The 23,265-nt window shown below is 35.8% G+C and overlaps 1 protein-coding gene across 2 annotated transcripts in view; it reads right to left on the reverse strand.

Moving 5' to 3' along the window:
- CACNA2D1 (calcium voltage-gated channel auxiliary subunit alpha2delta 1) overlaps positions 1-23,265 on the reverse strand; it is a 398,283-nt gene that overhangs the window by 60,578 nt on the left and 314,440 nt on the right. For both annotated transcript variants that reach the window (XM_013128868.3, XM_031048307.2), the window contains exons 11-12: positions 21,455-21,613; positions 16,305-16,409 (exon numbers count right to left, since the gene is read on the reverse strand). In XM_013128868.3, the coding sequence (XP_012984322.1) occupies positions 16,305-16,409; positions 21,455-21,613 (264 nt within the window). The remainder of the gene's footprint in view (positions 1-16,304; positions 16,410-21,454; positions 21,614-23,265) is intronic.

Below are 23,265 nucleotides of genomic sequence, written 5' to 3' on the forward strand. Positions count from 1 at the left end.
TGTGTATATAAAACACGAGTCAATTAGACTGGACTGTCTAGCATTTGATCTCAAATGCAAAACAATGAAACACTGGATTGGATTCAAGTTGTGAAATTGTATGTAATTTAGGGAAGAGAAGCAGCATGTTAAATCTGCAACAAATCTATAAGGAATTTAGAATTTAAATTATTGACAACAAGCAGAGGACAATATATCTGATTTACTGTTCCTTGGATAATTAACGGACATAAAGAACTGCCATGAAAATTGGAGGTTTTAATTGTTACATGGTTTGGCAAGAGGGTGGAATATTCAAAAGAGTTTTCTTTTTCCTATTGCCTCATCTGGTATTGAGTAGAATGACAGACCAGCTGGAAAAATGAGTCAGCAAGTCAAGTTAAACAAGCCAATTTTAGCAAAAAAACATGTTCTGTGCTAATATTTTCTGTGACAGGACCCAGAGTCAGCCAAAGGACTGAGACCCATCTGTCTATACCTTTTCCTTATAGATATTATGCCAAAGAAGACAAAGGGTTTTTAAACTAAAAAAGACTGATTTAATTACATCTAATAGGGAATATATGACTGAGAACACTTGGAGCGACTAGACCAGAGACACTGGATATGAGCACCTCTCCCTTTGCCTGTCCTTCCTTTTAAGTTTGGTTACCAACAAAGTTGATTTCCAAGTTGAAGCAAACTGCCAAGTACTCTTTGATCCCAAAAAGTTGTTTTTCATCACCACCAAAGCCTGTTTATTTCTTTTCTGTGCTTCTCTGCAGCCTGTTAGGCTCTGCATAAACTACAGGTTCCTGGGTCCTTTGGCTATGACTATTGTTATCAACCATCTACACCAGAGGACAGACATTTCTGTTCCCCAGATTTTTTCCCAGGAAAGTGCAGCCTTGCCTCCATAAAAGGGAGACCCATTTATCCTTTTCATAAAGAAGCAAATCAGTAAAAAAACAATGGAACAGTAAAAAAAAACAACTGTCATTCTGTTTTTCAATGGACCTATTGGAAGTGAAGTACTCTAGAAATGCATCCCCCTAGAATAGAGAACAAGAGATGAGCAACAGGCTGCTCTGCCAGCCCAGTCACGTACAGTCTTGAAACTGTTCTGAAATATGAAAGTCCTAATTTCTACCACTGAGAGTTCAAGTCCAGAGCTCTTAGTCCTGTCAGGAATATATCATGTGCTGGTAATGGGTAGCTAATTATATGTACTTTTCTCACTCTGAAACTAATCTTGGAGAGAAAACACAAAATCTTTTCTTCTTTGTATTATTTGTTTCCTGTAAATAGTAGAGCAATGTACTTAATAACAAGCAAAACAATGAATGTAAGGACAGTCAGACAGGCAGCACAGGCTGCCCAGAGATTGTACAGCCTGCCTCCTTTGGTGTTTTAAAGCTGAGACTAGATAAAGCTGATCTTATTTCTGTCAGTGTACTAGAGACCTCAGTAGGCCCCTTGCATCCTGACTCATCCTAGGATTCTACGAAGGACATCGAAGGAAAACAAGCAAATATCCAAATCCTAATCAGAGGAAGCGATAGACAAAATAAGAGAGCTACAGAAAAAAGGGGAAATAGTACTGTATTGAAGAAAATTGCCTTATTATATAATGAATTTTATTTTTATTTTGTATTTCTCCCTACCAGAAAAAGCTCATAAAAACCAAGGTGAACAGAAGGATTCTGACTGGTACAGGTATTAGGGAATACTGGCATTCAGGACAGTTGTTGCTTTCCCTACAGACCTCATTTGCCTTTTACTTATCCTATTTCTTCATTTTGCTACTGGTATAAAATGAAGATTAAATTAGACTCTTCCTTTGAGTTTATCATGTTATGAGTATTACAGAAAATTAACAGCTTGAGTGATGTTAATTGGAAGTGGTAACTAAGCACCAAATCACACTCGTAATTTAGAACGCTACCTATTTGTGTAGGCAATAATTGTAAGCCTATGAAAGTCTGAGGAGTTACAGCCACTCTGCAAGCAGTTCAGAGTGGATGAACATGCATCTTTTTTGACAGATAAATTATGTATCTTGAATTCTGTGTTGCCGCAGGAGAGAGCTCTCAATAACCAGCTATGTGCATCTGTTAATTTATCTGTTTAGGAGGAGATAAACTGACTTTTTGGGATATAGATGTCTCAGATATAAAGAGAGCTATACAATTAATTTACTCAAACAGATGTAGGCAAGATAGATCCCATAATTTTATGTCTATCATGTAAAAACAGCAGGAGTGCTTGACCACAAGAAACTGAATCAAAACCTGATCTCATCATGGAACTTCACTTTTCATGATAACAGTATGACTTCAGAGTATTTTAATCGGGCCTTTGTAACTGCAAGTAAAGATTCACAGATAATTGCTTTTACTATCGACCAAGAGAAGCTGTAATAGAAAGGGATAAATAAATCAGTAGTTTCAGCATGATCCAGGAAATTATTTTTTTCCACTGTTGTGTTTATAGATTATCAGATACGATGATGGTTTGAAGTTTATACTTAATAGGTATAATTCTGAAATAGGGCAATATACAAAGTCTATTTTGCCAAATAAAGTCATAAAACTTCTTTTCTATATTCCATTATGCACTCTCTTCTAAATCCCTTGTACATATAGCTTTCAAATCACTTAATCATTTTGCTGCTTTTCTGCCATAGATCAGGGAATTATAACATGGTTTTCAAGCTGCCACAGTTAAAACTGTGAATGCACTTTTTGCCTTACTGTCTTTACATCTGTGGCAGAAATCTGAAGATGATTTTGGATTCTGCTGTGAACAAACTAAGACCAGAAGGCATTTATGACCTATTTGAACTGCGAACAGAACTTCAGAGGATGATCTGAAAACCCTACATAGTCATTAGCAAACCAGTAGGATTAGCCACAAGGAAGCACAAAATGCAGTTTCACTTAAATTTTGGTCCATAACCTGTCATGATGAATTACTGAATTCAAGACATCCAGGGATGCAGTTCTGAACCATTTGGGTTTTATCTATAAAGGTAAAGCAGTTTTTTTTTTTTTTTTTTCCCTGAGAAGCACAGGAACAAGAGAAATAGTTCCATGTTTAACAGCAGGGGTAGGTAGCACAGTGATGTGCTGGAGCGAAGCTTGAGGCTATCTTTATGCAGTAAATAAAATGGGACATAACCCATTTTCTTTCTCAGGCCACGAGGTCAAGTAGCACAGCATGGCTCACATCTTTACAGCTAAATTATGTGCTCCAGGCCCTTCACCAGCTTTGTTGCCCTTCTCTGGACCCACTCCAGAACCTCATTGTCTCTCTTATAGTGAAGGGCCCAGAACTGAACACAGGATTAGAGGTGCAGCCTCATCAGTACAGGGGGTTGATCACTGCCCTGGCCTTGCTGGCCATACTATTGCTGATACAGGCCAGGATGCCATTTGCTTTCTTGGCTGCCTGGGCACCAGCTGCTCATGTTCAGCTGCCATCTGTCAGCACCCCCAAGTCCTTTTCCACTAAGCAGATTTCCAGCCACTCTTCCCCCAGCCTGTAGTGCTATATTTTGTTATAAAACTTTTGAGAAGAGGCCCTGGTTCATGCTACCCCCTGAACTGAGCCCAGACATAGTTCAAAAGAGCCAATTGCCATAGGCCAAGAACCATACTGTTGGGTCTGTGAACAATTAAACACTATGGATAACTGTGGACATTTCTCCAGCCTCCACCCTACTCTTGTATTTACTGGAGGAGAAAAAACCACATGGAAACCAATGAGAATTAAGGTCTCAACTATTTAGATGCAAAGATAATTTCAGGCTGGGCTTCTCTGAATTTATAAGGACTTAAAGAAAGTATTAATATATTTGATAAAACACCTGCTTGAGTGTTTCCATAATTAATTCCTCCTATGCTCTGATTCAGCAAAGCATTTAACTACGTAAGTAGTATCCTTGACATAAATAGAAAATGCTTTAACTGAGATTAATAGTCCAAGCCCTTGGAACTACTTTTCTAGACATTTATTCACAGTTAATTATTTTGCTCAGGATTTCCATGTATGTATGGAGTCTTCTCTATCATTAATATCTTTCATTCACTACAATTCAAACTTCAAGCTGCAATGCTAACTTATGAATTCATAGCCTAATTATAGTCTGTGTAATTATAGTTTAATAAAGAAAAGAAATAATGACACCAAAAATTAGCTCACATTATGAACTAATGTTAACACTTGTATCACAAAATAAAAAAGACCAGAAATTTATTACATGTTAAGAGATTATTGAAGAATCTCACTTGCTTTGGACATGATTCTGTAATGATAATGTGGGCCCAAAACCACATCTCAAGATACCAGGAGAATAGATCCAAGAACACTGATAAGTTATATGCAGTTACTCTATAAAAAGAACTAAAAGGTGAGAATTGTACCTGAAGTCTTCATAGCATTTTCATGCAATTAAAGGTGCATGGTCACTGAATAAGTTTTTGAAGTGAATTCCATAAATCCCTGAAATATGTTTTGAGAACTGCAAAGTATTTCAGAAATTAAGATAGTGGTTTCACTTATCTTTCTTCTTTTTTTTCCTTACAAAGAAGATATAGATGCATTAAAGTGGAGATATTTTCTAGTGCAGCGGCTGAAAACACCATTCTGGTTTACATACTGAAAAAAAATGAGAATTAACACTCACAGAACAAAAAACCCTACAAATTCAGTTACACTGTTCTACATCTTCCTAGTGCCACCTTGTGGAACTACAGCAACTTACTCCCTAGTCACTAAAGGGATAGCATGGGGTGCCCCGTCCTCTTCTGTTGTATGGCTAAAAGTATAAATGTATAAATTCCTTGCTGATATCTACTAATCCACCTCTTCTAAACTGATTAAAATTAGATAGATGGACCAGTGATTATGTGATCATTTAAGTCTTTACCTAGTTTAGACCTAATGTAGGAATACTGCATAATGATGAGGGAGCTATGCCCTCTGTACTGGACCGTCTCCACAAATAAAGTTTTTAATCTCAGTATTTTCTAGATGCAGATATAAATCAGCTCTGGTTTATTAGCTTATTACAGCATTAGTCTCAAGAACAGTGCTAAGAAAGAGAAAACCTGTACTTTCAAAACACCACTAAGACTTCACAATGATGTGTTTGATATCTGAGAATCAATTTGGCTGTGTCAACCCTACCAGAAACTGTGCCTTGGTCCATGCTCCAGCCACAAAAGCAACTGTGGCAGCAGAGCCACACATATATGCACTGAAGCTAAGCTATTGCTCCTTCCCTCTTCCCCTCGGTGCCCCAGGAAGAGTTCCAAAACCTTATCTGGGAGTGTGTTGGCAGAGGCTGAAAACTTCTCAGCTTTAACTAACAGTTAATACCTATAAATTATTGCAGGACAGTGTCCAAGCCCATGTTTCGGCCCCATGTAACTTTACTAATATAAATGATGCCTTAAGACATTTAGACTAATAAGATGTCTCTGACAGAGTGTAATGCAGTTGCTGCATGCTTAGCTCTCCTGCTGAAAGGCAGAAAAGGATTTTATCCAGAAAATCCCAAAGTACTCAAATAGTCTTCAGTGCTGCAGATTTGTGGCTGTAGCTCTGGATCAAAAGATGTTGTGGCAGGGGTTGCTTTTCCTGTGACTTCCAATGGAATAGCTGTTTCTCACCAGACCACTCTACCTTACCTCACCTCAGAAAAAAGGTAAAGCACTCAGCTTGGATCAGGTGATTTTCTAGCCACTCACCCTGACTCCTAGTCTTCAGATGAAGAAACTACACTGCAATCTTTTTAACAATCCAGCTGTTGAATATTTTACCTTGTCTACCCGGGTTCTATTTACTCAGTTGTTTCCCTTTCTTAGTTATGTTAATAACAAAGTTTCTTTGTTGAAATGAAAAACAATTAAATTCCTCCTTTCCCTAAGCTATTTGTCCCTAACACTCAGCATTTAGCATTCCCTGAAGGAAAGAGTAATTCTTTTTTTATGAAAGTTCCTTGTAAATTTGGTGGCCCATATCAGGAACCAGACAAAGGACTTGACAAAGCAATTCCCACTATACTCAAGATTAAAAGCATTTTAGGCGTTTCTTTAGATAGTCAAAACAACATTTGGAAGCAGCTCAGCAACTGGAAAGGACCAGATTAATTAGAGAGATATTTATGGTTCATATTGTGACACTAAGCATTTTTTTTTCTTTGGCCTTATAAGCCCCATGGAAGAAATATTACAAATATCAGCTACAGATTTAAAGGAATATTTAATATTACATTGAATATTGCAAACACTAATTTTAATCAGGTATTCTGCTTTTTTTTCTCATGCAAAGTCTTTGAAAATAGTGTACTGACTATTTGTATAGTTACTCTTTCTATTTTTCACTTCCATTATTCCAGTTTCTGTACAGCATGGAAAAGAGTACGTGATACCAGCTGGATGCAAATGCCAAATACTTGTATTAGAAAGGGTGAAAGGACAGGGGGAAAGGGAAGGGCCACTGGAAATTCTCATTCCCAGCAGAACACATTTACAGGAAATCTTTCCCTCTGGAATAATCAGTTACATAAAGTTCATGCCTAGTTTCTTAGTGGCCCAATCTTTGCAAGAACATGAACATTCTAAATGCAAGTGATTTAATGAGCTTGAAAAAGGGGCATGCCAGCTCAACAGAAGGGACTTTTGTCCATGTTCACATGCTGCTTCTTGGAGACTGACCTCGGAACAGAATTGTATCTTCAGATCACCTTAGAAGAGAGAGATTGAGGGATGAAAATGTTTCAAGTTTGGCTCCATATCCTGTTTGCTCGGGAAAAAAAGTAATTATCCTATAACAATGGAAACTCAGCAACTCAGCACTGCCATACACAATTGTGTTCAGGGCAACCTGACCTTGCCTCTGCTTGCAGGTAAGACATTCCAGCACTAATGCAAGCAGGCAGTGATGATGCCTGCTGTCAGCAACTGGCAAATGCCCTAGCATGGCTGAAAGAGCAAGTCTTATGCACAGTCACATGATAGAGAACGTCCTTCACAGTTAGCAATCAGTGCATTCTTGCTCACTGTACTTCTTGCCAACCTGTACCTGAAATACCTGGATTGCCTACGAAAAACTTTGCATACATATACATATATCTATAGATACAATATATTCTACAGATGGTTTAATAATAATAAAATTATTTATGGCACAGTTCATTCCTATACTGAATGCATTTTCATTTATTTTGTTATCAGCTAAATAAATTGAATTTTCAAGAAAACAAACAAACAAACAAACAACCCCTCCCCCCCTTCCTACATGCAATTGACAGATAAAGCAACCATAGGAGTTGTCTATAGTCCTAGTTTGTTTAACAGTTTGTAACAGAGTTTCTTAGCAAATTTAGATGTAAATTTTGCATTCACAATGGCTGAAAGTGAAGAGCAGAGACAATGTACTTGAGTTAAATCACACTTTAATTGATAAGTCATAAAACATTTTTCAGTCTATGATGTGAGAAACAAATTTTAATAGTTTCTCTCAGTTTGTTGAGAAAAAAACAAAACAAAAATTGTCTTCAGCCTTATTTAGAAATCTACTTCTTACAGAGAAATTTATTATAGACAAAGTATTGCTTTAGAGGGTTTGGGTTTTCTCTCTGGTTTTGTTTTCAAACAAAATAGCATCTACAGACTAAGTTTGCAACAGAACACATTGAGGTTATTGTTGTTTTTCCTGGCTACAGGTAGGCTTGAGAATACCACGTGGCCACTCTGTATTATGCAATTCATGGCCTGCAAATAGGTGGCTTCATAAAAATATCTGTAAATAACCAGATTATTTCTTGTTAAAAAATCCATTTAAATGAACTTGGAATTATTAAAAAAGTACATCTGCAGCTTGCACTCCAGGTTCTTTTGGTCAGCACAGATTAAATGTGTTCTTTTGCACGTAACTAATAACATGGTTGTAAAGCACAGAATTCCCAAATAAGCAGCATTTAGCAACTGTCACATTTTAGTCACTTAATAATACTTAATTCTTTTTCTAAAATCCATTCAGTTATGCAGGCCTAGTTACATTACTTATTCTATTAGGTGGAAAAATTCTGCAGTTTCTTCCCAGAAAGTTATGCTTGTATACAAATATTGTAAAATTAATCTTTGGAAAACTCCGGACTCAGTGAATACACAAGTGTAAGAATCATAACTATATAATGGGTCATTTTATAGAAAGATATCTTTAATCTTCATAATCATACTGGGTTTTTTTTTTCTTGTGACCAGTTTTGCTTCACTATCTGCAGAAAACAATTATTAACCTTTAAATTTTCTTCATTTTTGTGTTTTTAAATGAATGATATTTATGAGTTTCCCTTAGGCAGCACTTATAGCAGAACAACTTTTATCTTCTCTGTCTATAGATGCACCGGTACAGTCAGTTCTTATTTACTTATGGCACTTGCTTCACAAAACACAGGAAGCATAGAAAAATTATTTTAAACTTTAATTATATAGGCTCATACATATAAAACAATATGATGGGAGACACAATTCCTGAATATCTTGTAGCAGGTTAGAAAAACATCTTATTCTAGAAGATGCCAAGACCAGTTAGATTTCTTTCTGAATTCTAAGGAGAAATGAGCTGAAAATTCTTGAAGAAAGACGATCTTTTGAGTGAAAGATCAAGAAATTACTTTTATTTTGAGGAAAGGAAGGTACGACAGCAGTAAAACAAGGATAAAGAGACAGAGGATAAAGAGACAGACTTCAACAAACTCAGACAACTAGCTAACTGAGTACTGTGGGAAGATAATCTAAAGAATAAAGGAATAAGAGATATATGGCAATTCATGAAGAGGAATACATTAAACATACAAGAAGAATCTTCCTAATGCAATGTAAGGTTAAAAACACGTAGAAAATAAAAAACAGAAACAGAAATTGAAGATTACCTAAAAAGAAGCAGTTACAGGAATGAAAGATTCAGAGCAAATAAAAACCCTAATATCGTTGAATAATATAATGCAGTAATATAAAGCAGTTCAAAAAAGAAATCATATTCTGATATATTCACCTAAGTGTTCTGGGGAAAAAAAAAAAAACAAACAAAACATAAAAAATACTATTTTCTCTTGGTAACACTTAAGTTTCTTGAAGTGTTCAAGAGCATGTTTTAAGAAAGGTAGAGAAGACATTATACACAATAGGGGTAATAATAAAGAATGAAAAGAATTTAAGATATAACAGGAGAATTTGAAAGAAATTTGTTAGAAGTTGAAAAGTTGGATGAAGGTGACAACATAAAAAGGGTTTCTTAAAATGTAGAAGGAAATTATGAGAAGTAACTGCACTCTGTTATGAATGTAAAATTAAAAGAAAAAAAATCCCTCTAAGCATACTTTGTCTTGAGGAAATTTAAGGGAGCTTTTCAACAGGTAGGTGTTGAAACAGAAAAATGTTTCAACACCTAAGGAAGCTGTGGAATTGGACACTTTAAAGAAGACTTTGCATAAACTTGATCAGGCATGGCCTAGGTATTAAATTGTTCATTGCAGAAAGTCACAGTCCTCCAATTCTTGAATTACAGAAGAATACAATCAACTCACACAGCATTTCACTGCAATCCCAAATTCATGAGGATGAATGTATGATTAAATGCATGGGGACACTGAGACAGGATGAGCCTTCTGATGTCAAACTTCAACTAATTCTGCCATATGTAGCATTTTGTTTAAACAAATAAGTAAAATGCAGTCTGACTCTCTTGCTTTCATCCCAAAACAAACATAATGAGCTTTTTATATTAAGTGATACCCTACCCTTGCTGCCTTGATTAATCATTTCATGCCATCTGCAGCAGCAACCTCTATGTGATACCCTGAATCAATCACTATTAATGTAGTGGTTTGGAACTAAAAATCATAAAAATAGAAGTATCAAATAGCTTCCTCCATGCCAAATTTAAAGGAAACAAGCTGCCACTTGGGTTTATGTAACAGATACGCATGATTCTAATATGACCGATAAGGTTACTGTTCAACAAATCTATATTAAAACCTTCATTAGCCTTCTGCAGATCTCAACACCATCACATGGATTTTTATCTTGCACAGCAGATAAAAATGTCATGCGGTAACAGATAAGACTCATGACTCATAATGAAACAAGAGCCTAAAGAGAAACTCAGTATCAACACATGTGTGTATGGACCCATGCATGAGAAATCTTTTCTGCACTCAAATATTCTTCCTAAAATAAGCCTTCTGTCACACTGCACTTCTTGATACAACTCCTAAGTCTGCAGCAATCTTGCCCAATACACTTGTGTGCATATGTAGATCAGCACAGGGGATGTGACAGCTGAATTGAAAAGTTGGTGAAAAATGAGAAGAAATATATAGTGTATGACTTCTTTATTGAAGCTTTTAAGAAAAATCTTAGAACTGATGTTATCAAGTCTAAAGGTAAAGGGGTCAGTGAAAGACATTGTGAAAAAGACTGCTGTAATCCAGCAGCATTGTCAGGGCAGGGACGCATGGTAGTGGCACATCACCTTAGGAGGTGATTGCTGAAAGGACAGTATATACACATTTTTGAAAGAGTAGCCTAAAAAACCACTGTACTCCAGTTCCTAGTGGGGCAATAGGACTTCACCCACTGTAAGATAACTGTGGTTCCAAATTTAGGTTTATGGGGAAAAATACATGCCTAATATAATACTGAAAAAAAAAATCATTGCTTAGATTTACATAGTTGTGATGTTAAATAACAGTATCATGCGACTTGGCTGTTCGAAGCATTTGGGTAGAGTGTCACAGAGGAAGACTGCTGATATAGAATATTTCAATTCATTAATGTAGCAGCATTAATCTGTTAGGAACACAGAAGCTGGGACAGTGGATATATTGCAAGTTCTTCATTAACAAGTAGAGCTAAGGAAGAGGTGAAAAAATAGATAATTTGCCTTAAGAATAAGATATTTCTTCAGTGAGCATTCTAATAACACAATTTCCAGTTTTACTTTGAAATAAAGACCAAACCAGGGAATGGATTCTGGAATTTATAAATACTGATCCAGGTTTCACTCAGAATATTTTAGCTTCACCAGTTGTGCATGTCACGATATATACAACAAATTGAAACTAACAGCTGGAAGATGACACAGTCTTAAGACAGATTTGATTAGAGAAGGAGCCATGGAGCCAGTTTAACCAGCTAGCTGAGGAATTCTTCTCCATGGGATTTCCTGTACCACCACTCCAAGAAAATTCACAGCACAAGGGACCATCAGGGGAATGAGAAATATCTTAGTATTTGGTTGTCTAAAGATCACAGAAGGCTGATGCAGTGTAGAGAAGGCCAGAGAACAATCTATAATCCAGAAGGCTTAAAAAAAAAAAGCTTAAATTTTATCTATCAAACTATGCCACATGTCAGTCAGATATAAACCAGAATTTTGCTGGGTTCAACCCTTAATTTAATTATGTTGTATCCTGTGTCACAAGCCTATCACAAACTCAGAAATGCAAGAACTGTTAGGGTTCACTTTGATGAATGTTAAGCTCTGTCTGAAGCTGATACTAGTGTTGAGAAAGATGCTGTTTCTATTTTTTGCTCTATAAGCAACCCTAGAAAGTTACATTAATTTAGTCTGACAGCTGGTGAGAATCCCATAGTTACCCCAAGTGGAAATATTATGGGCTTTTACAGGAGTCATTTGTAGTCAGGACTAGCACTTTCAGCCTTGTCTGAAATGATTCATTCATCATTGCCTGGATTAACACAGGTTTTTTTCACTTTGTTGGCTTGCAGTTATGCAATAATGGATTCAAACAAACAAAAAAACTGGTTCCCTCCTTTGGCAATCACAGTAGGTGGCATTCGTGTTTTAGAAGAAAGTTTTGCAAGTGCTTTCTCATAAATATTTCATTTTATGATTCTATTCACATGCTGAATGTGTGCCATTAGGAAGAAGTCACTGCCAATCATAATTTTCCCAGTGGAGTTACAGGAACCTGGAGCCTCCTCCCATAGGACCTCTATCACTGTAGCAGCTCTGTACCCACCACATACAGATATTTTAAATGGAAATGAGTTGTTGGAAAACTTCACTGCATACCATTTCCTCTCAAATGATACAGTCAGAAAAATCTACACAAAAGGATGTTGCATTAATCATGTGAGAATGAGAGAGACCCAACTTATGGTTCTCCTCTTATATGCAGGGTTGGATTAATCCTGCTGGTCTGACCCTCACATACCTCTACTGTGCTAGGAAACTTCAAACTGAAAGTGCATGAGATATGTTTAAGGTCTCTTCCTACTCCCCTAAGCTGAGCAACCCTTTAAAACACAGGGTTCACAATTTGCTCCAGTGAGCTGTAGTTAGTTTTTTATTTTCAACCTGAATTCAAAATTCTCAGGATTGAGAACTCTTTCTGGGCCTCCATTCCAATTAAATTAATATTGCTGTCTTCCACGGGGAAATCTGCAATATGAGTGCAAATAAAATGAAAGTTTACCACCCCTATTCCTGAATGTGTGGTATTTCACACATTTAATGTGAGCACCCCAAATGTCGCTGCAAAGGTAAACATGCCAGTTGTTAAATATCAGGCACAGCATGCAGCTGCAATTTGTGACAATAAAATCTGGCTTTATAAAGCAAAAAAGACATGCAAAGGTGAAAAATAACTGTGATTTTCCACTTCAAACAGATGAAGACTAGGAATGTTCCTCCTCAAAATGTAAGTTTTGCAATAACTCTCATAGTGTAAATGATTTGTAAAGACAGAACATTATTTTAAATATATTTCTGTGCTATTTCAAGCAGATTAAACTCCCTAATTTAATGGGAGAATTTCCCAGCACCTCAATTCTAGGCTTCTCTTTTAATAGTTTCCAATTGTTTATTGTTTTCTTTCAGTTCTTAACTTGAAGGTTGCACTAAGGGCACTGCAAACAAGTATCCTTGTCATCTGATGAGCCAAAACTCATTGAAGCTTCTTTGGTATCAAGGAACTACAAAGTAACTGACAGAAGATTAAAATACTTGAGAGCTGAAGAAATTTTACATCAGGAAGATGAAAACAAGAATTACTAGATTTGAATGAATGGTCTTGTGTTTGTATGAGAAGAAGAAAGTAAGTTTATGACACTGCGTATCTAAGATGGGAAGTAACTAACTGTGGTATATAACAATAAATATCCATCTTTATATACTGGATGCAAAGCAGAAAGATAAATGCAGAGCAGGCAAGAAAATACATCAGCTGATCCATATTTATACTGTGAAGTGCTACTACGGTAATACACGGGCAAATTTTTAACACCTTGCTGATATAAAATAGTGTCTATACAAATTATATTTATAAATGTGGTCTTGCATTAAATGGACTACTTGTGAAACAAAATATAAATTAACTGCAATAAAGACAACAGAATCTAAATCCACATAGCTTTAAATCAGTTACGAGATGAAAGCAGCCTACTATGCAATCTCAAAGAAGGTAACACCATGCTTGTGACGATGACCTTAAAAAAAATTGAAAGTATATGGAATGTGTCTGTCAGTTATGTTATGATGCTCCACTGGAACATTACACAGAGAGGGAACAACAAGAGAGATCACATATCTTCATTCTGGAATCTGATGCAGTTTTACTAAAAAGAGCATGGTCACAAGCATATTTTGTAGTCTGTTTTTTTAAAAATATTAAAATCCAATTAAAGAATATCAGGAGGTTTCATTATAAATGTTAAAAATTAATTTACTGGTTCAATCTCATTAGAAATTTTTCAACCATCAAGTTCCCTTCAGCACCACAAGAACTGTTACTGATTGAAAACTCCAAGGAGAAAGCAAATGGTTCTTCAAATTATACCTGCAAAACCCCTGTATTTCTTGTATCTCCAATGTCACCTTGGAGAAAAACAGTAAAGGATAGTATCTAGCAACCTACTGCTGTATTAGGTAAGTAACAAAATGTAAGTGCTTACTAAAAACTTGAACTTGTAGGTATATAGAACTTAATCAAGTGTAAGAAATCTGTCTTGCATTGTATCTGAACTGCAATTAAGTACTTACTTCAATATTCAGAAATCCTTATGGTGACTATTATCAACATTATAAATCTATTGTAGACAATAAAAACCCCCAAAGCCTCATTCAATAGAGGGAACAAGAAAATGAGTGTGTACTGTAATATATATAACAGTATATAAAACCAGTCCATCCCTTGGCACTACAAATTTAAAGTTTTAAAGGATGCAGTAGAACAACAATTTTAATCAGTAAATCCTACGTTTCATCCATTATACCCCACAGACTATACTCAATAGTCACACATTATGTGAGTAAGACCATGAATCTCAGCACTGTAAAACTGTTTGAACTGGACACCTTCCTATACTTTCTTCCTAACACAACAAATTAAATGGAAAATAATAAGAAATCAATCATACATTCCTTATGCATGTTTGCCTTTAGCTGACAGCTTTTGTTGTAACACAATAAAAGACACCAAGACCGAATTTGAAGAGGAAGCTCTGCATGTTTTCAGAATACAGGCATGTGTGACAAATTGCTGTGATTTCAGTCCTTCCTTCTACTTGTCAGTTTAAAAAGTACTTTCATCTTAGATACAAAGATTACTTAAACCCCACCATATCATTTATATGAAACACGATTATAAAGCAGAAACAAATTGATTACTGAAGGTCACTGAGTGAATTATTGGTTGAGATGCAAATTCTGTGCCATGTTTCTAGTTCTCTTTTTGAAGGGACTTCCACTGCTTTATACGTAAGCATCCATGGCAACTGGTAAAGTGTCTTGATGAATTGTAATCTTACTTATAGCTGCTTTTTTTGAGAACAAATTGAAACAAACAAACAAAAACCCCAGAAAAAAGACAGGTACAGGCACAACCCCAAATGCTAGAAAAGTAAATTCTTGGTTGTACTGTGAATCCAGCTCATACTTCTAAAGTGATTAATCTTCTAAATATAATGATTTCTACTGAAATTCAGCAGGAGACAATTCACAAAGCCGTTGTCCTTCACACACACTGTCGTGGTTTAAACCAAGTCCACACACAGCTCGTTCACTAACTCCCCCCCGGCTTTGCTCCCCCGACTCCCGGAGGGTTAAGAAGGAGAATCCAAACAATGTAGCCCCTACAGATTGAGATAAGAACGGTTTAATAGCTAAGCCACAACACAAATCACTACTGCCATTACTACTACAAATAATAATGATACAGCCAATAACAAGTGAAGAGAATACAACACCTCACCAGCCACCGACCCATTACTCACCCCACCCTGCCTGACTGAGCACAGACCGATACCTCCTCCATCCCCCCAGCGCTCCAGCCCTTCCAGCTCTCTCCTGGTTACATCCTGGGCATGACGTGCTATGGTATGGTATACCTCTTTGGCTAGCCTGGGTCAGGTGTCCTGTCTCTCCTTCCTCCCGGCCTCCCCTCCTCCCTGGCAGAGCATGAGCTTGGACAAAACCAAACATTTGAGCAGTAACTCAAAACATGCTTGCTATCAGCAACCATTCTCAGCCTGAAAGTCAAAACACAGCACTGCACCAGCTACCAAGGAGAAAAATGACTGCTACTGCTCAAACCACGACACACACACACATGAATTTTTACATCAAAGCCAGACCAGAAGTTTGATTAGATTCAAAACTTAAATCCCAAACCAGCACAGCTAATAATCCAATCTAATCTGAACAACACAAGCCATCCAGTGATTCTTGTGTTAAACCCATAATTCTGGTTGAACCACAGGTCAAATTTCATCAGTCGAAAGCCATCCTACTCCTACCTAAGACATCCAAAGATATAATTAGCCTCACTGAGAAAAACATGGGTTTGTTTCAGCCCATATCTGTTCAGATTTAGATTCTAACCTTGAGATCTGTTTTTGTCATTGCTTGATGAGCAACAAAATCATATAGAAAACATTCACAGTAAGGAGATAAAGCTATATCTCGTATCATTTAACTACCTGTGCTCCCTCTTGATTACACTAATGCAAAAACCTGCCAATAAAAAGTTTAATACTTCATGGCTTATGGTATGCTTCTATTCTGCCTGATACCAATGAGTCACAAGGGGTAAAATATTAAATGTCTCTTATGGTTTCTTCGAAGAGATGTTACAGACAGAGAAAGCTTTAAGTGCCCTAAGGTTCAATACAAGTGCATTTTAAAAAGTACTTTATACATATACCAAAAAATGCTTTCACATCCATATTTAAATGTTCCTATTTGTGCTGTTGTATTTTATATAGTAAAATCTTTCATAGAGCACTTACTTTTTTGTCTTCATTGTATTTATGGAAAATCTCCTGTGCTCTTTCTTCACCACCATCCGTAAACAACATAATAATCTTATTGCAGTTAGCCCTAGAGACACTGTGCTGTAGGAGACAGAAACAGAAGGGGGGGTTATTTCAGGCTATAAGGTAACATGTTCTGTTTGATGGCTTTCAGATCAACATGCCTACTACTTTAACATGGTAATGGCAAAACTCCCAAAGTCTTAGGATTTCACTCAATAACTCCTTCTGAATGAAAAATAAAATAAACCCCAAACAAAACCATTTTTCTGTTTAATAAGACTTAAATATGATTCATTTCAGACCTGGCCCTCTCAGAAAAATGTGAGTCTGGAGGTTCCTCTCATTTCCACCAACACAAGGAAAGCTCTTTAGCTCATACTAGTCGCATCAACCCCACAGCATTCCTTTACAGACTTGTACAGTGAGGGTATCTAAATGTTTTTACTCTTTTCTCATCCTTACTTTTTTTCTTTTTCTTACTGTCCTTGTGGAAATTATGGAACCATGACCTTCTCATGAATTACTGAATATGGGCTTTTTGGCTGTTGGACACAATCTATCAACCTCATTGATCATGTGATTAAAATGTCTGATTATTTAGGAATTCTATAGGTACATCTAAAAACTCTACCCAATAAAATTAGAATTTTTTTTTTTTGCATTTGCTATTTTTGTCACATTTCCTTAAAATAAGCTCCATCTTCCACTTATTTACTTCTTTCCTGATTTTGTTTATATATCTCATATATATATATCTTTTATACATATATATATATAAACAATGTGGTGAACTCTGATCTATGTATATTAATATATTAAAATGAATAACATTTAGGAAACTATCTTAGAATCAGATTTACAAAATATGTTGCACCCAACATATGGCTGCCAAAATTATTAAGATCTCTGCACCATTGCTTTTCTAATGAGATTGCAACTCTGAGGTGAAAAACTAAGCATTTTCCATTGTTTCTGGAGAACGATCCTGGAATAGAGAGTTGAGAAGAAGACCCTCTGATTCCTAAGTCAGCAGGCAAAATAACAAGCAAAGACACTGAGAAAACTGCAGTGTGTTGTGCAAAGGAATAAAAAGATTGTTCCACAGCCGAAACATTATGAAGACGAATATGAAGTTTGTCTCCTTATGAAGGGTGCCAAAGGCTTCTCTTTTGGCATTCGTCTTCTTCCCCTATTCCTTAAAAATTAAGAATCTAGTCTAAGCAAATTGTTCATTAATTTTGCAGCAAAGATTACTTGTCCTCTGTGTTGCATACAAATGGCCCTAGTCAACCAGATCTTAGTACTTCTGAGTAATTAGATGTGACAGAATAAAATCTTTAGAGTTTCAGGAAAATATATTCTAATTCCCTTTCCACAAGCCTGAATTTGGCTATATAAATTTACTACAGACTCAGGAAAATAAATAGGAGAGTCATCCTTACAAAGTGCCCAGTTCTCCCCGCTTTAGTTTTTGTGCCTAGATAGTGACTAACTTTCACCTGGCTAGTCAGGTGAGACTATCCCACTCCCATTAGCCACTTTTCATCCTACTCTCTGATCTGATTCCTTGTTCTTCTGTAATTAAGAAACCAAAACACCAAGCCTGACTTCAGACATTAGCCAATATTCCTAAATACTGTATCTCCATGGTTCTACAATGATTCCAGAAAACTGAACTGCAAAAAAAAATGTATTTGCCATCACTATATCGATATATGAATAATTATTCCTCACAGTGTGATTTGTATTAGTAGTTCAATATTCAGTAAATAACTACTTGTTTAATAATTTGGAAAGAACAAGTCCAAAGACTTTCTTACATGTAACAGCACATAGAAAGATACTTGAAATTAATACATTCTCTCCAATCTCATCAGCACACTGTGTTTCGTTTGTAATTAAGTAATTTTTGACCATTATTTCCTTGTAAAAATATAACCTACAAAATGCTGCTTTGGCCTGCAGTCTTTTCAATATTAAAAAAATAATAAAAGTAGGTCTAGATACTTCATAATCTCACCTACATTTACAGTAATTTAATATACAGGTCAAAATAAAGTCGGGGAAAACTAGAGAGATGACAACGAAGGGGACCAAAGACTGTTCATTTTATAAAACTTTCCTACTGGTTTTGAAATTGAAATAATGGGCAGTGTGAACTTCAGCTAGTATTTTTCTCAAAGATCTAAATCAGGTTTTTTCTAGTGGCTTACTTAGCATATGCTTATGCAGTATCAGAAAAAGGCAGTTTTCTCATCTGCTAGTACTTACAGAAGGGCATTTACATATACTACACTAAAGTCAAGCTTAGACACTAAAGTCATGTAATGGTAAATCCAGAAGTTTAGCCTCCAAACAATATTGGAAATCTGAATACGCTCAAATAATATATTTTCCCATCATTAAATCTTTGCATCCCCATGAATGAACTTAATGTATCAGTCTCTTACAATGGATCAAAAGGAATGAAGAATTGCCTTTACAGCACATCTTTCCTGCATGCTCCCTGCCAGTTATACAAAGATGGAGAGGTACTGGTTCAGGGAGTGATTATAAGTGATTTTGCAAAGTTGATGGAATAATCTCATTATTTTTCTGAATAGTTTGCCTCAGCAGTCCAACGGATGGCTTTGCTTCCCATAACAGACCACAGCTGAAGAGCAATGTGTTGCTCATAAAGCAACTTCCCTGGGGAAAAAAAATGGCTTTTTAGCAGAAACCACAGAAAAACACAAGTTGGAACTAAGTATGTGTATTCCTTTTTAGCTCTCTCTTGCACTTGATAAAGGCCTATTTTTTTTTATTCCCCAAGCAAACAAGACAATATACATTTTGTACTGTGATTAAAACTGCTTTTGGTTTAGACAAGTTTCACATCCTCAAAATTAACTCATTCAATGGCTTGTCAGGATTATACTTCATGGCATGAGACTTTAGGAATGTATTTTTCTCATGATGAGCCTCATGCTCTGAGGAAGGAAGGGTAAACAAAATCAAAAATCAACTACACAAGCAGAGATGGTTTCAAGATAATTTTTTGACAAATCACAGTTATTATGGTATAGAGGACAAAAGTCTTGAATTGCTGAAGTATTATTATTTTCAAAGAAACAGCAAGTCTATATAACAATAATGGGAAAATAGTGAATAAAAATGATGGAATCTAGAATACTGATAACTGCTTGAATTAGTATATTGAAAAAAACTGAAGTGTCTATTTCCATCTAGCAATGAAACAGACAGTATTTTTCCCATGGCACAAGTGAAATATTACTTTGTTATTTGGGAAAATTGTTTGAAATAACTGTCATCCAGAAACAATATCCAGAAAATTATCATCAAAATTTAAGCTGTTAAAAAATACTCCATTTCCATGGACCTTAAAGCAATTGGACAATTTGAATTCAAAAATATAAAACTGGAAACTATCCCAAAGCATACTTGTTTATTATTTGTTTAAGCCTGTATTATATCATCTTGTTGTGTTGTATTGTCTTGTCACCAGAATCTAGCACTAACTCCATCATCAGCCTTTACTCTCCCTGCCAAATGGATTTACCAGTATTTGGAGAAGATGATAATATTACTATAACTAACTTAGTGCAATCACTTAATTCCCCTTGATATACATACCCACAATGTCCAGCCACAATGTACAGGCTCAAATAAGGCAAGGCTAATTGTGACTCTGCTTCCAGTCAAGAAAGACAGTCCCAGTATGAGACTGATCTCCAATTACTTTTATCAGCAATATTTTTAGTCCTAGAAACAAGTCTACTTTGAGGCTTCCCCTGTGTTCATGCCTTTTTAATACTGCCTGTACACGAAGTACATGTATAGTGCTGCACCAAATGTAATACACAAAGTTAATAAACTATAAATGTTATAAGGAACACACTCGGCAAAATGTCTCGTGTCTTCCTGGCTTTCCCTGAAGAATATGGCAAAAGATGTAAAAAAAGGGGGAAATGCCCTTAAACCTAGTCAGAAAAAGTCCATCAGCCTTTAACATTCTGTTTGCAGTTTTATATAACCATCAGCAGAGGGCAGCCAATGATTTCCCCACCAAACGCCTCTACTACAATGCCCATAGGAATCTACTGAGAAAATACCCTTGAAAACATTGTATTTTATTTTCTTACTAGGTTAGGATTTTTTTAAAAACAGCTCTAGCCCTAAGATGTATATATACATAGAGGCCTAAGACACGATAGCAGGGAAGTGCTCTGAAGTCCAGAATCTGACACATCAGGGAAAAGAAACACTTGTACACCGAGAGACACCACTGATACTTAAGAAACTGTAAAATAAAAATAACATAATTCATATATTTTTAAACTAGATCTTTAAGTACTGTAAATTGGTATAGCTTTGTTGACACTAAAGCCAAGATCCACTAGGCAGTCCTTATGAAGGTGAAGAGTAGGAAAAAATATTTAAAGCAACTACATAAAGTATTAAAAAATACTAATAAAATCCCAACATTTGTAGTAAATTGGAAACATTTCTGCTGCTCAGAAAGCTAGTGCTTAGGTGCAAATTAGAAAGTACAATGTAATTAAAACATGGAAATAATGCATTTAATTTTCAAGGAAATTATTTTTTTTTTATACATGAAAGAGAAATTTATTAGAATACTCTAAGGGGGCTAATATTCCTCTATTAAGTAAGTAATTTGCTCCCCTCTGTCCTGCTCAAGCCATGGTCAACTATTTATGACTTGTAATAAGCATAAAACCATAGGTTAACTAAGCGTTGCTGGAAGATACTATAGTAAAATTGAAATAATAACACTGCAACATGGAGCCTTCCCTTTAAATACTACCTGCAAATCAACCACTATCACAGCTATGTGCCAACTGAGAATCACATGGTAAATGAAAAACTAGCTGAATGAAATAAATAGTGATGCACACTGAAAACCAAATTTATTCCCAAATCTTAGCAACCTGCTGAGGGATCTGCAAAGAAAAAAAAAAAAAACATATTCTTGAAATAAATTTACTTGCAAATTAAAAGTTTGCGCTTCCACTTAGTTAAACAATGGAGGAGAGTGCGGCGGCCATCTGAACATTCAGATTCTCCTTCACTTTACAGCAGAAAGAGACAACTTTCATACTTACATTTAGCAGCTGTTCAAATGCATAGCTAAAGCCTTTTTTGTAGTCAGTGATTCCTTTAGCAGAGATTTTATAGACAGCTTCTTTCAGCTTCTTCTTGTTCCTCACATTAGCTTGGACAAGATGATTAAAACAACTGACATTCTGAGCATTATTGTTAAACTGCAAAATAAAGAAAACAGTATTAAAGACAGTTAAATATGTTTTCTACATACTGGAGTAGTAAAGGATAATCTTTTCTTGACCCATCAGATAAAGATGTCATATAGATTTTCATTTCCACCATTCTATGCTTCTATGACATATCTTACAGATATAGACAAAGGAAGCACATGAGAGTATAGCTGTAAATAAGGGGATATTATTAATGATAACACAACTTGTGTATTGAGAACACATATATTTGTGCTTGTTTATCCACATGTGTAAGGACTATTGCGAGAAGCACTCATTTATATGAGATTCTGATACTGTTTAAAACCATATATCTAATTTTTTAACATGCAAAATGTCTGCACAAATATAAATCAAATTATGATCACTTTAAAATTTGTCTATGTATAAATATACATTCATCCATGTATGAGTACAAAAAAAATATACATATATATCCTGGTAGAGAAGGGATATACATGTGAGTAATGCTTTGCACGAGTTATCTTTCTCTTGGAGACGTTTGTGTGGTTTCTGTGATACAGAAGAAATTGCAGTACACATCTTATTAGAAAAACAACAACCCCCCAACAAGCCTTCAGAACCAAGGCAGCTCAAAGAAGCAAGCAGAGAAGCCCAACATAAACAGGCTGCAGGAATATGATGGTGAGGCACTGGAAAGGGTTGCCCAGGGGAGTTGTGAATGCTCCATCCCTAGCAGTGTTCAAGACCAGGTTGGACAGAGCCTTGGGCGACATGGTCTTGTGTCCATGGCAGGGAGTTGGAACTAGGTGATTTTCAGGTCCTTTCCAACCCTAACTATTCTATGCTTCTATGATTCTATGATGCAGAAATCCATCTCACTTTATAGCTACCTCCGTATCTATCTAAAATCAGAGATGAGACTTAATGCTGCAGCATGTATAATTCTAACTGTAGTTTTGAATGAAAGTGTGTATTACTGCACGTAATCTGTATTTAACACTGCATAAAAATCTCCTTTTAACTCCAACCCCATGATTTTTATTTAAGATACTCTTGACTAATATTACTAAAACTAGTGTCTTGAAAAATTTTTAAATTGTTTTATCAATCCAGATTTTTTGTATAAGCTTTTTTTCCTCACTGGCAAATAAAATAGACAAAAAAACTGCAAAATTTCATCTCAGTAAAGGCACTAAAATCCAGACATCCTAATTTGCATTTTATCTGAAAACAGATTATTATGGGTCTTCAGTGAACGTAAATGTAAACGTAATTTTAGGTTGTCAACCCGGTGCAATGCCTTAAGTGACTTAGAAATCAGCCTTGTTGACTTAAGTCTCAATACTGCTAATTAGTTCAATAGCACTGTACAGAAGATAAGGTAAATAAGGTCACAGATTTCAGTAACTGCTCAGACTACTTACATGTCTAAAATAAATCACTAAGTATCAGGCACAAAGTACAGAGAACTGCTATCAGCAGCAAATATCAATTTGCATTGTAATTATAGGACAATTACAATGAATGGAACTTAAAAGAATGAAGGGATTGATAATATTGAACCATTTTTATTAATGCATAATAATTCAATTCCAGTTAATAGGATGCTTAGGAAGAACAGAGACTTTTCCATGTTCTGTAATCAGATGCATACAGATGTATGCTTCTTGGGACCA

This window comes from Melopsittacus undulatus, chromosome 5 (assembly GCF_012275295.1).
Source record: "Melopsittacus undulatus isolate bMelUnd1 chromosome 5, bMelUnd1.mat.Z, whole genome shotgun sequence".
Classification (NCBI taxonomy): Eukaryota; Metazoa; Chordata; class Aves; order Psittaciformes; family Psittaculidae; genus Melopsittacus; species Melopsittacus undulatus.